Genomic DNA, 12764 nt, shown 5'->3' with positions numbered 1-12764 from the left:
TCATTATCAGTGAGTGAGTTGTTTATATTATGCTGTTCTCATTTTGAGGTTATCAGAGTGCTTTTCATTATTTAAATAGTATTTGATTGACTAACTAACAATAAGTGATTGATTAACAATGTCGAGTGAGGAAGCAGATGATCCTGGTATTCCAAGTCATGTTATTTAATTTTTTATTATTTCTTCACTGTGTCATATCAAAACACGGTCTATATTATGGTAAGAAAAACGTATTAAAAGTGTACAGAAAAAATACATGTAATTACTGTGTAAAATGTATCAGTAGGCCTAGGTGACGTTGTTCTATTGCTAGTGGGTATAGGCCATGTTCTGGAAAAATGATCATAGTCAGATGACTATGATCGGTATTGCATTAGAAGGTATGTATTTGTTTGGGTTTTTATTTTCTTTACATACTATAAATAAGAAAATGATTTAAAAAAATAGTACAATACGTACATAAATGTACTCACTAGCATATTATGTGTCCTGAACTTGAATAAAAAGTAGTTTTAGACTCCTTAACACTAAATAAAACCTTAAAATCGTGTTTCTGGAAAAGTTTGTTTGTATGACTATGATAGTTTTTCCCGTGCGCCCTTCAAATGTTAATGTTCCAAGCCAGTGATAAAAAAATTGTGAATGTGATAATAATGTAGCCTAAATTCACTCTAGAATACAATATTATACTCTAGAATACTTTCTTTATATTTCTTTAAATAAAAAAATATATAAAGTATTTGATCCTAACCCAAAATTACTGTTGACACTCCTATAATCATGAGTCTATATTTTAACATTAAGAAAGGGCGATAGAAAATGTGTTGACACCACATAATGTATGTTTTTATATTCCCAAAAAACTAGCGGATTCCTTCAATTGTTTTTACTTAGTCATGTTCTGTGTACAGGTGTTGGGAGAAAAGACAGACAGAGTGTTGACGCTGACTCACCGCGCTCAAGTGCAGCGCTTCACCTCTGACTTGTCTCAAGTGCTGTTGTCTACACCAAGTGGACAAATAACCATCCGTGAACTGCCTCAGATGTGGTTCACAACTTTAGGTATAGTACATCTCCTCTATACGCTAAAGTATTCGGTTAAATGGCATAAGATACAAATCAAAATCTGTATTTACAAATGTTTAGTGTATAGTAAAATGTGTGGTCTTTTTCAACAATTAACTTTATCTCTTTTTACATAGGGTATCTTCAGCTTTTCCGGATATCTTGAAAAATCTTGAACATCTTTCATGGTCTTGTTTAGAATTAATTTTCATCTTCTGCAATCATGGCAAAATCTTAAATGTGTGCCTCAGTCTTGTAGACCTGACACCATCATTTTCTCCCGTGGTCATAACCACCACAATCGCGGTGTAATCTTTGCTAAATATGATCACAAAATTGTCGCAATAGTAAACAATTGGCTTGACTCGACCTATTTTCTGTAAAATACCCTGAATAATGATAACAATCGGATTATCTCAATGTAGTACAGGCCTAAGTGATTGGGATGATTGGAGGTATTGTGTACTTCATTATATTTTATCGTATGTAACATTGGTAAGTATCACCAAACTTGCTGTAACAACAATTTTGCATAGTTAACTTAAACATTAATTAGGACCTATAAACTTTATTTCTTAAAATTGGTTCTAAAAAGAGAAAATTCCCGTTGTATGGGAGCTCTGAGCCTTGTTGCTGTTGAGCTCTATCCGTGAGGTTTTGCTACAAATCTTTACAAATGTCCACAGGACGTACAGTGGAGCCCAAAGATTACGGTTTATGCTACCTGGAGGATCTGCTGGGCTTTGTACCTGCCAACATTGCAGTAGTGACAGGAGAATCAATATCACTGCCTTCTACATCACAGCGTACTGGGGAGCAGTCCAGGCGACTGGAGCTGTTGGTTACACAGGTAACTTTAATCTGGTGTGTCAATACATGTAAATGTTGATGAATTTCATATTTTAGCGAATTTTCCATAGGGAAATTACTTTTGTTTTGAGGTCCCCTGAGGCGAAAACACCACCCGTTCAAATTTGGGGTCGTCTGCAAATCTGAACCAAAATTTGGTCGGTACAAAAATCAGTACGGTACGCAGCTACCACAGGGTGTATACCAACCGGGAAAACCGGGAGAACCGGGAAATAACCTTGAATTTGAAGGGACCTGGAAAAAACCGGGAAAAAGCCGGGATTTTTGGACCGAATCCGGGATTTTTATTTTAGCCCCGGTAGAAGATTGTAGTCGTAAAATGCGTCTTGCCGCGGTTGCGGGCGACGACGATGACGTTTCCGTGACCGCGGGAGACGACGATGACGTTTCCGTGACCGCGGGAGACTACGATGACGTTTCCGTGACCGCGGGAGACTACGATGACGTTTCCGTGACCACGGGAGACGACGATGACGTTTCCGTGACCGCGGGAGACGACGATGATGTAGACACGGCCGCGGGAAATATTCATGATTTTACCGAGATCGCGGACGATGACGTTTCCGTGACTGCGGGAGGCTATGATGATGTCCACACGGCCGCGGAAGATATTCGTGATTTGCCGTGACCGCGAAAGACGACGATGATTTTGTCTTCACGGCCGCAGATGTTTATGATTTAGCCGCGATCGCGGACAACGACGATGACGTTTACGTGACCGCAGGATCAACGACGATGTTTACACTGCCGCGGGAAACATTCATGATTTTGCCGAGATCGTGCACGACAACGATGACGTTTCCGTGACCGTGGGAGTCAATGATGGTGTCTACACGGCTTCGGAACATTTTCGTTATTTTGCCGTTTACGTGACCGTGGGAGTCAATGATGATGTCCATACGGCCGCGGAAGATTTTCGTGATTTTGCCGCGATCGTGGATGACGATGATTACGTTTTCGTGATCGCGAGAGATGGCGATAATGTATACATACCGCGGGAGATGTCCAAAATTTTTCTATGGTAACGTAAGACTGTGATGACGTTTACCTCACCGTGGGAAGCGACCACACGACCGCAGGAAATATTCAGGATTTAGCCGCCGTTGATAATGTGTTCATAAAAAATGAAGATAATATTCATGATTTTGCTGCTATCGAGAGAGACGATGTTTCCGTGGACTTAAGTAATGATGTTGGGCCAACAACCCACCTCTTAAAAACACCTCGTTACGAAACACCTACACAACGCCTCGGAATCAGGACAGGAAAAACGGAACGGACCCCAGCAATCAAGACGGCCTTGCAGATTCGGAACTTGGAATATTAGAACCTTAGCGATACCAGGGGCATCAGACATTTTATCAGATGAACTACATAGTTACCAATTAGATCTAGTCGCCTTACAAGAGACACGATGGCCCTTGGCAGGAAAAATAAATACTAAAAATTATATTATTTACTATAGTGGATGTGATACAGAGAGATACCAAAGAGGAGTGGGATTTGCTGTGAGTAGAACATTTGAAAATTCTGTGATATTTTTTGAAGCAAAAGGAGAAAGATTGTGCAACATTAGACTTAAGGGAAAATTTAAAAATATATCTGTAATAAATGTATATGCACCAACAGAAGATGCAGATGACGAGGAAAAGGACAGTTTTTATGAACTGGTTGAAGAAGAGTGGAGAAAGTTACCAAATTATGACATTAAAATATTAATGGGGGACTTTAATGCAAAAATTGGAAGAGAATATATCTGGAGAGATGTTGCTGGAACGGAAAGTCTGCATGAAAATAGTAATGAAAATGGAGTAAGATTACTTAGCCTTGCGGTGGCAGGAGAAATGAAAGTTATGAGCACATCTTTCCCTAGAAAAGATATTCATAAAGCAACTTGGACAGCACCAAATGGTGTCACAAAGAACCAGATTGACCATGTTTTGATTGATCGTAGACACTCAAGAACCATCACAAACGTTAGAAGTATTAGAAAAGCAGAATTTGGAACTGATCATTATCTAGTCTTAGTGAACATACACCAAAGATTGAACACTGAGAAGAGGAAAACGTCAGATCAAGTTGCCAGGATTGATATCGAATCATTTAAAGACAAAAGAAAGGAGAAAGAATATCAAATTAAGTTAAAAAACCGATTTCAAGCATTAGAGTCACTAAATGAAGAACCTCCCCAAGAAGAAAACACTGTAGAAAAAAGCTGGGAAAACTTAAAAAATTCTATTCACAAATGTGCAGAAGAGGTCTGTGGAATAAAGGAAAAAATAAAAAAGAAACCTTGGTTCGATGAAGAATGTAGTGATGCAGTAAGAAAAAGAAAAGAAGCAAAAGAAATGTGGATAAATAATCAACAAGATCACCTAAAGGAAAACTACAAAACACAAGCCAAAGAAACTGTAAAAATACTGAGGCGAAAAAAGAGAGAGTGGATCAACAGAATATTAGAAAAAGCAGAAGATGATAGAACAGCAAACAATGCAAGAGATTTCTACCGTTCCATTCGTTTCTTTAAAAAAGGCTTCACCCCAAACACCTATGGAATCAAGGATAAAACGGGAAAAATCATAATCCAAAAAGAGGAAGGAATAAAGGTTTGGAGGGAGTACTTCCAAGAGCTTTTAAATGGAGAAATTCAGGAAAAAGAAGACGAACCATGTGAAATATACTATAATGTACAACCCCAGATTACCCCCCCAACATTAGAAGAAGTAACAAGAGCAATAAAGGACATGAAAAACAATAAAGCGCCGGGAGAAGATGGAATAGCAGCAGAGATGTTAAAAGCAGGAAAGAAATACGTAGCAGAACAAATTCACAAACTGATCACAAAAATATGGGAATCAGAAAACACACCGGATGAATGGAAAGAAGCGTTAGTAGTCCCCATACACAAAAAAGGCAGTAAACAGGAGTGTAACAATTACAGAGGTATATCACTTTTAAATGTAACTTACAAAGTATTGTCAAAAATTACACAGAGAAGATTAGAAGAATACACATCAACCATCATTGGAGAACATCAAGCTGGCTTTACCAAAGGAAAATCTACCATAGATCAAATTTTCATTTTAAAAGAATCAATAGCAAAATACTATGAATTTAAACAATCTTTCTACTGCATTTTCATAGACTTTACAAAAGCTTACGACAGTTTAGACAGAAAAAGAATATGGAAAGTAATGGAAAAACAGGGAATTCCAAAAAAACTTATAAAAATGGCCTCATTAAGTGTCCAAGACTCAAAATGTAAAGTAAAAGTGGAAGGACAAGTGTCAGAGGCTTTCTCAGTAGACACTGGAGTGAGACAGGGAGATGGAATATCCCCAATACTTTTCAACATTGCTCTAGAAGAAGCACTACAGAAAGTTAAAAGTTCAGAGGTAGGGATAAAGATAGGAAAGAAAATAAATATTTTAGCCTTTGCGGATGATGTTGCGATATTAGCACATACAAAACAAGACTTAGAAGATCTAGTCAGAATATTGATTGAGGAAACGAAAAAGGCTGGCCTTGAAATAAATGATAGAAAAACTAAATATATGCAATGTGGTAGACGAGATGACCAAGAAGAGGACAATGAAGTCCTGCAGATAGAAAACCATGTTTTCCAAAAAGTGAACAATTTCACCTACCTGGGAGTCTTATTAACAAATGATAATAATGAAGAACTGGAAATAACTAACAGACTCAATGCTGCAAACAGAAGCCTCCATGCATGTAACAAAATTTTGAGCTCAAAGCTGTTATCCCGCAATACTAAAGTAAGAGTTTATAAAACTATAATTAGACCGACACTAATGTATGGATCTGAGTGTTGGGTAATGAGCAAAAAATCAGAAAAACGTTTAGTAACTTTTGAAAACAAAATTCTTAGGAAAATATATGGCCCAACTAAAGAAGATGGATTCTGGAGAATTAGACATAATTTCGAAATAAGAGAGCTATATAAAGACCCAGATATAACAGCTGAGGTGAAAAGCAGACGCATTAGGTGGGCGGGTCATGTCCTCAGAAGAGAACATGGCACAACCTTAAGCAGTGTATTAAGGAACGACCCAGAAGGCAGAAGGCCACCAGGCAGGCCTAAACTGAGATGGAAGGACCAGGTGCGACGGGACTTGAGGAAGCTGGGTAGAAATGAAGACCAGGCGCAGGACAGAGAAGGCTGGAGGCAATGTGTAGGCGAGGCCAAGTACCACTTGGGGTACCTATGGCCACTGCAGTAATGAAGTAGTAAGTAATGATGATAATGAAAATTATTACTATAATATGGATTATTACTTTTTCAACACTAGCTCACTGGACTTTGAAACAAATTTAATGTAAATTTAAATTGTATACTTAGGCTGCAAGTCTTAAATTGATTATAGTTTAAGTGGAACCAAACAAATACGCGGGAACCTGGAAAAACTTGGAAAAACCAGGAAAAAACCTGGAAAAAACCTGGAATTTCACTTTTATAAAATAGTATACACCCTGTACCAGTAATTTTGCGGGTTTTTTCTCAGAATTGTATTGAAACCATTATTTTAAATTTTAATACATTGACGGGATATAATGAAAAAGCATAGTATCTTACATTCGTGGATTTCTAACCACAGTTGCTATGCCACACATTATTAAAACCTTTAACTCCTAAGAGGATTGTGTAAATCAAATTTCAACACGGTTAAAATAATAGGTTTTACATATTTTACTCTGAGATACTCTGAATAGCCGTGATAAAGTGGTTTTAAAATTAGGTTAAGAGTTTTCAGGAATAAATGTGTTGGAAGCAACAATTTTACCATACATTTTTCACAACTGGTAAATTATTTCGAACACAATTTCTAGTTGTTTTTTAATCCTTTAAAATCATATCAGTGCATTCAGTACGAATCCAGTGTAGTTTCCAGCTGTTCACATTCAACAGACGACAATGAAAAACTGGAGGTTATGATGGAAAAATGGCAAAGAGCATCTGTTTTATCAGCTTCAAAACTAGGGGTGTGCGAAGCAGCAAAAAATTTTCGATTCGAAGCAACGATTCGATTCAAAAGATTTTCGATTTGATTCGATGCAACTCGATTCGAAGCAATACGGTATTTTTCTATTCATAATTGTCAATTGAGTGGATTAACAATAATTAAAATGTATCACATTTGTGTAATACAAATTTTTGTTGATGTGGTATTAGGCCTATTTCATACTTAACATATGAATTTTAGGTGAAAAAATATTTATTTTCAATCATATGTATTAGAATAACTGCTGGAAATACCAGTGAGCTGCTTTACTTGCCTATTTCATAATTTTTACTTGAATTGGCTCAACTGCAAGAAAGAAGAAAATATTTTTTTTATCAAGACATTCATTCTCATTTTAATAACTGTTTAAATAACTAAATAGGTGCCGGTAGCTAAATTACAACAAATTTGAATGGAACTTAATATAAAAAGACCATTAAGAAATAAATTTACATATCACAAGTTTAGGGCCTGTGGACCAGCTTCAGGACTGCAAGCAAGAAGAAAATAAAAATAATATGTTTCCACCATGCAATATGTATCATTCATTCCCTGCCTCCTAACCTCCTTAGTATAATAACCTCACACTTACATTATTTGTTACATCATCATAAATAAAGAATTATTATTGGCATCAGTAGGCCTACAGCTTTACCTAGGCATTATTTTTATAGGGCCTAAAATAGTAATAGGCTAGAAGCAACATGTCAAGTGGAGAACTCATTGAAGAAAAGATATTGTGTAAACTAATTTCCTATAAAACTCAAAAACAGTAAATAACATACAAACATTGTTTATGGTATAATTAATAAGGACTAAAAAATGCATATCATGTCATACAGTAGTATAGACCTACTGCAAGAGATTAAAATCCTAAAGCAACTGATTTGGATAGCTAATGAATGAAAAGAATTAAAAATCCATAAAATAAAGCCAAACAATATCACAACTAATTAGGTACCCGAAAAGTAACTCTTAAATAATATATAGAAGATTAAAATAATATTAAATCAAGAGACAAGAAAGTTAAATGCTATCTTCTAGCCTAGTGCCCTTGGCAACACAGGTCAATGTTTTTAAACTACCCTCAATGTTTTTGGAACAGCAGGGCCTTTTTCTCTTAAGGAAGGGTAGTAGTATGTCAACAAAAACAATGAATCAGTCTCACCAGCCAGGCCCGGGCAACGATGTGTGAATTCAAGGTCATAGACCCTCCCCCTCCCCTCTTACACCACCCGGTTGCTACCCAGTTGCTTCAATTGCTGACAAAATGCAAGTGATGAAACAAGGAAGTAGAGACATAGAAATACATTTCTTTATTCAAAAACACAAAACTGTTAGAGATTATTTTCAAAGAAATTAATTCAATGTAATTTGTGAGTTGTAAATATTGTATTGGATCTTAGAAATATATTTTTTTAACCCCATCTAACCAAGATACAGATCTGTTCACTATATCAGATATTTCTTTTGTTTATAATTTATTATGTAAAATAATAAAATATATTTTTAATTAGGTATTGAATAAACAATAAATGATTATACTAGTATGTCTGGATAAATAGTCTTTCTATTCTTTTGACTTTGTTTTCTTTGCATTGTTAGTGTTGCGTCACGGCTTTTGTCTTGTTACTCTTATCAGTAGACGACTAGACCTGGCTCTGGCTAGTGGCAGTGCGGCAATTGCTCTGTTGTGTCTTTATTCTTAAAGGTCGCGAGCCAACTTAATTTTTAATTCTCATTTGAACATTTTAATTCCTCTGTAATAATCGATATAATAATATAAGAGTGTTTCTTTGGAAATAAATTATTCTTTTTTTTTTCTTTTGCCCCAACAAAAATTCGGGGACGGGGACCGGCAGACAGGCAGACACCTAACAAAAATACCAAATGAATCAGTCTATAACATTAATCTTACTACAGTCTAACCTTGATATAACGAACCTCGATACAACGAATTCCTTGATATAACGAATTTTTTTAAATCCCCTAGAACTCTTCATAAGACACAATGTATATTTTACCTCTACATAACGAACAAACCATAACAACGACCTTGATTTAACGAATTTTTAGTGATTTCGGCTAAAATAAGACACCTCAATATAGCGAATTTATCATTATCAGAACCTCTACATTGCGAATTTAACCTCTGCATAACGAATTGTCTACGTCTTTCCCTCGATATAACAAATCCCCCACCCCATTATTGTTTTTGAAAAATCTGTTTCTTTATCAAATGAAATGGAAAGGTGACTTCATCGCTTGCGCTAACATTCGTCTGCTCCGTTTTACACATCTCCGTCTGCTGTCGCTGCGCGCGCTATGTTGCAACTGAGAACGAGAACTGATATTATTCACTGAGGACTGATGACGACGTAATGTTTAGTAAGCTGTGATTGGGCTAAGTAACTATGGTGAATTGTACAATTTTTGGATAAAGAGAAACCTAAGAAAGAATATAAAAACAAAACCAAAGAGAAAGAATAGCAACATCCTTATTTTAACATTCCTTTTTCGAGTGTTTTTATTATCTTTAAATTGGCTATGATTATACACTTTTATAATGACTTAATGTATTGTTTTCAATACGATTTTTTCAACTAGTAAAACCAATGCTACAGTTAATGATTATTATTGACATTCCTCTGTTGTGATAAATCAGTTAAGTAGCCTACCGGCCTATCACGAGCAGTAGCATACAAAACTTTCTACTACTGTTTTGTTTTGTTCTTTACAAGGTTTTTGACTACGCAATACAGTGTTTCGCTAGGTTTTAGGAGGGTTAAAACAAGCTTTGATTTTAAACTTACAGTTTTTAACCTGTATCAAGGTCAATGCCATTTTCATGATTGCGCAATATTCAAGATCCCTCCCCTTTTTTATGCCGGATAATTTAGGTTCTACTGTACAATGTAAACACTGTACTGTAAAGTATTGTAGCATATGCTACTTTAATTGTGTTTTAATGATGTCTAATCCCGACCTATATTGACCGACGCTGGTTCTAAACCTCGACTTAGCGAAATTCCTGCAAACATAACCTCTATATAACGAACCCCGTTTTAACGAAATCCTTGATATAACGAATATTCAGTTCGGTCCCTTCAGATTCGTTATACTGAGGTTGGACTGTAGTAAAGTATTAAGTAACAATTTTTCAGACTTATTTTTAAAATGATTTTGGAGTAACCTACCTTGTTTTGGCTAGGTTCACAGTAGTAAAATATTTCACACACTGCTTACATCAAGACAAAAAACAAACCTCTAATCATTTGCAATGTCAAAACAAAAAAATATAAAACAATTAAAGCTATATTTAATGCAAAGAATGTATTAAATAAGAACGCCTTCGTAAAGGAAACGCAACAGCAACGCGCTCCTGTATTGCGGGTATTGCATTGACTTTCTGCAGGCGTTTTTCGTATATGGATACTGACTCCCTCGTGAATCGAATCGTTTTTTGACCACCACTGAATCGAATCGCGATTCGATGCATCGAATCGAATCGAAATTTCGATGCATTTTCGATGCATCGCACACCCCTATTCAAAACTAAACATAAGACAGATACAACTCTTGCCAAGCTTTTCTGAAACTAAAAATTGGATTAGCACAGAGTAAGATTATTGTATTTTCATTTGCAAAGTTTACATCAACCCATATCAATCATTAGTTTATCTCAGATGCAGACCCCTAGTTCAAACTAAAATATATGTGTCCAAGATAATTTGAGTACTATCAAATTTTGTTCAATGAATTAGCTTGACCAGACTACGACAATGGGGTTTTATAGGGAGTTTCATTAATAAAATAATCAAAAATGATCCGATTTTGATGAAATTTGGCACAAACGTGTAAACCTACGTTTATTCGAACGAGTTCGCGAACCAGCATGATCGGACCATGGGAATGGGGGTTTATGGGGGCTTTTATGGGGTAAAAATGGGTTTTTCCCATTTTTGACCCAAAAAACATAAAATTTTGCAATTTCTTTCCAAACAATTTTGTAGAGCTTAAAAAAACAAATAATTTAGTATATTGAAGCGTTATAATGTGCCTAATGGTTACGGGGAAAATTCAAAAAAATTGTAAATTTAAAATTCTCATGTTATTCTTATGGAGAATAAGTAAACTGTTGTAGTTTGCTTGTTTATTAACATATTTATTTTGCCCGAATTTGGAAAATGTTTTTATTTCTTACTAACTATTAACATTTTACATAAAAAAAAAAACACTTTTACCCTCCCTGTTGCAGCAAACCTAAGTATGTGTTAAACTGATTCTATTTAAATAGGGAATAAATGTGATATTTTTAAGGAAACATTTTAGTGTAAATCCAATCAGGCAAATGGAAATTCGCTTAGTCTGCAGGTTTGCTGCGGCGGGGGTATTATGTTTTGGTCTGTTAAAAATGAAAAATGAAATTTTTAAATAATGAAACCAACTATAAAACCCTATTCCCATAGTCCAATCATACTGGTCCGCAAACTTATTCTAATAAACGTAGGTTTACAAGTTTATACCAAATTTAATCAATATAAGATCAACCAACTAGTAACTGTTAAAAAAGTATATGACTGGTTTTTTTACTGTATTTTTTTTCTGTTCAGATTATAGAACTGCTGAGCAAGGAAGCCAACTTCAAGATGGACTTTGCAAAGTTCTGTCCGGCTTACCATAAACATTTCGGAACTCAGTGCAAACTCTCAGATTACGGATTCTCCAAGTTGGCAGAACTTTTTGAAGCCATTCCAAAAATTGTAACAGTAAGTTTTCTTGCTGTGTTGTAAAACTTGTCACTAGAAATTGAGAAATGACCGGTTTAATTAACCAAAAGAACATTATGTAAAATCTACAGAAGTAATACTTTGGAAATTAGAAGAAGTAGAAGTTCATTTGACAAGTAGATATAAGAATAAATTTCATCTGAAAAACCATTAATTTAATAAGGACAACAATCTTTTCCAAGATTTTCAACTAGAATATGTGTGTAGTGTACCAAACCAAATATTGGAGGATTGCTTGCAATATTGTGAATTCTATATTTGTAAAATCTTTCTGTTGGTTTGGTACTAATTTTAACATAAATCAACCACTTCTATATATTTTTATCCACAGCAAATTTGGGAGTAAAATATGTAAATGTTAACCAATCTATATAAAATTTGTTTTCAAATTAGCCATAAGTTTTAGGGAAACCACAATATTGCTTTGTTTTATTTTTATTTGTAATACTAGACAAGTTGCTATTGGGCCTTAAAATAAAGTTGAGTCAAGCCGGGAGTATTGAGGGATCAGCACCCGAATCTGTGGACAATAGCCGATTCGAGGCCCCTAGGTGTATAAGCTTGTTCACAACTATAATTGTTCTCTGAACTCTTAGTGTTTAATCAACTGCCCGGAACTACTTTCTCTTGTGAGGTATTTGTGTATTCCTTCATTCTCAATGTACAACTGAACATTTTGAATTTGCAGATTGAGGAAGATAAAGAGACGGGTCGCCAGGTGTCTCTGACTCACCCAGAGAGATTGCGGGTGTTGTCTGGTCGGGTCAAGTCTCTTGTAGTGGCCAAACACCCGCCGGGTCTGTATGTCGATGGGTTGGCGTGTGAGTACCTGTTCAAATACGGCCACGCCCTGCGACCTCACAACTACAACTGTTCTTCAGTACTTGAGCTGGTCAAGAAACTGGATACAGTCAAGGTGATTTGTGAATGAAATCTTTGACTATGGAATGAAGTACTGGTAGACATCATCCCATCGAAGACAAATCACGAGAGTACCTCACTGGATTTCTCGGTGAAA

General features: G+C 35.7%; 1 protein-coding gene across 1 annotated transcript in view; it reads left to right on the top strand.

Annotated features, from left to right (window-relative positions):
* Positions 1–12764, top strand: part of LOC129000165 (meiosis regulator and mRNA stability factor 1-like) — a 49167-nt gene that overhangs the window by 24475 nt on the left and 11928 nt on the right. Inside the window, exons 17-20 of the mRNA XM_054427103.1 lie at positions 912–1062; positions 1752–1915; positions 11570–11725; positions 12435–12662. Coding sequence (XP_054283078.1) covers positions 912–1062; positions 1752–1915; positions 11570–11725; positions 12435–12662 — 699 coding nt within the window. The remainder of the gene's footprint in view (positions 1–911; positions 1063–1751; positions 1916–11569; positions 11726–12434; positions 12663–12764) is intronic.

This window comes from Macrosteles quadrilineatus, unplaced genomic scaffold, assembly GCF_028750875.1.
Source record: "Macrosteles quadrilineatus isolate MER2022 unplaced genomic scaffold, UCM_ALF_1.0 Scaffold_8__2_contigs__length_117827958, whole genome shotgun sequence".
Lineage (NCBI taxonomy): Eukaryota > Metazoa > Arthropoda > Insecta > Hemiptera > Cicadellidae > Macrosteles > Macrosteles quadrilineatus.
This window is presented reverse-complemented; position numbering and strand designations above follow the sequence as displayed.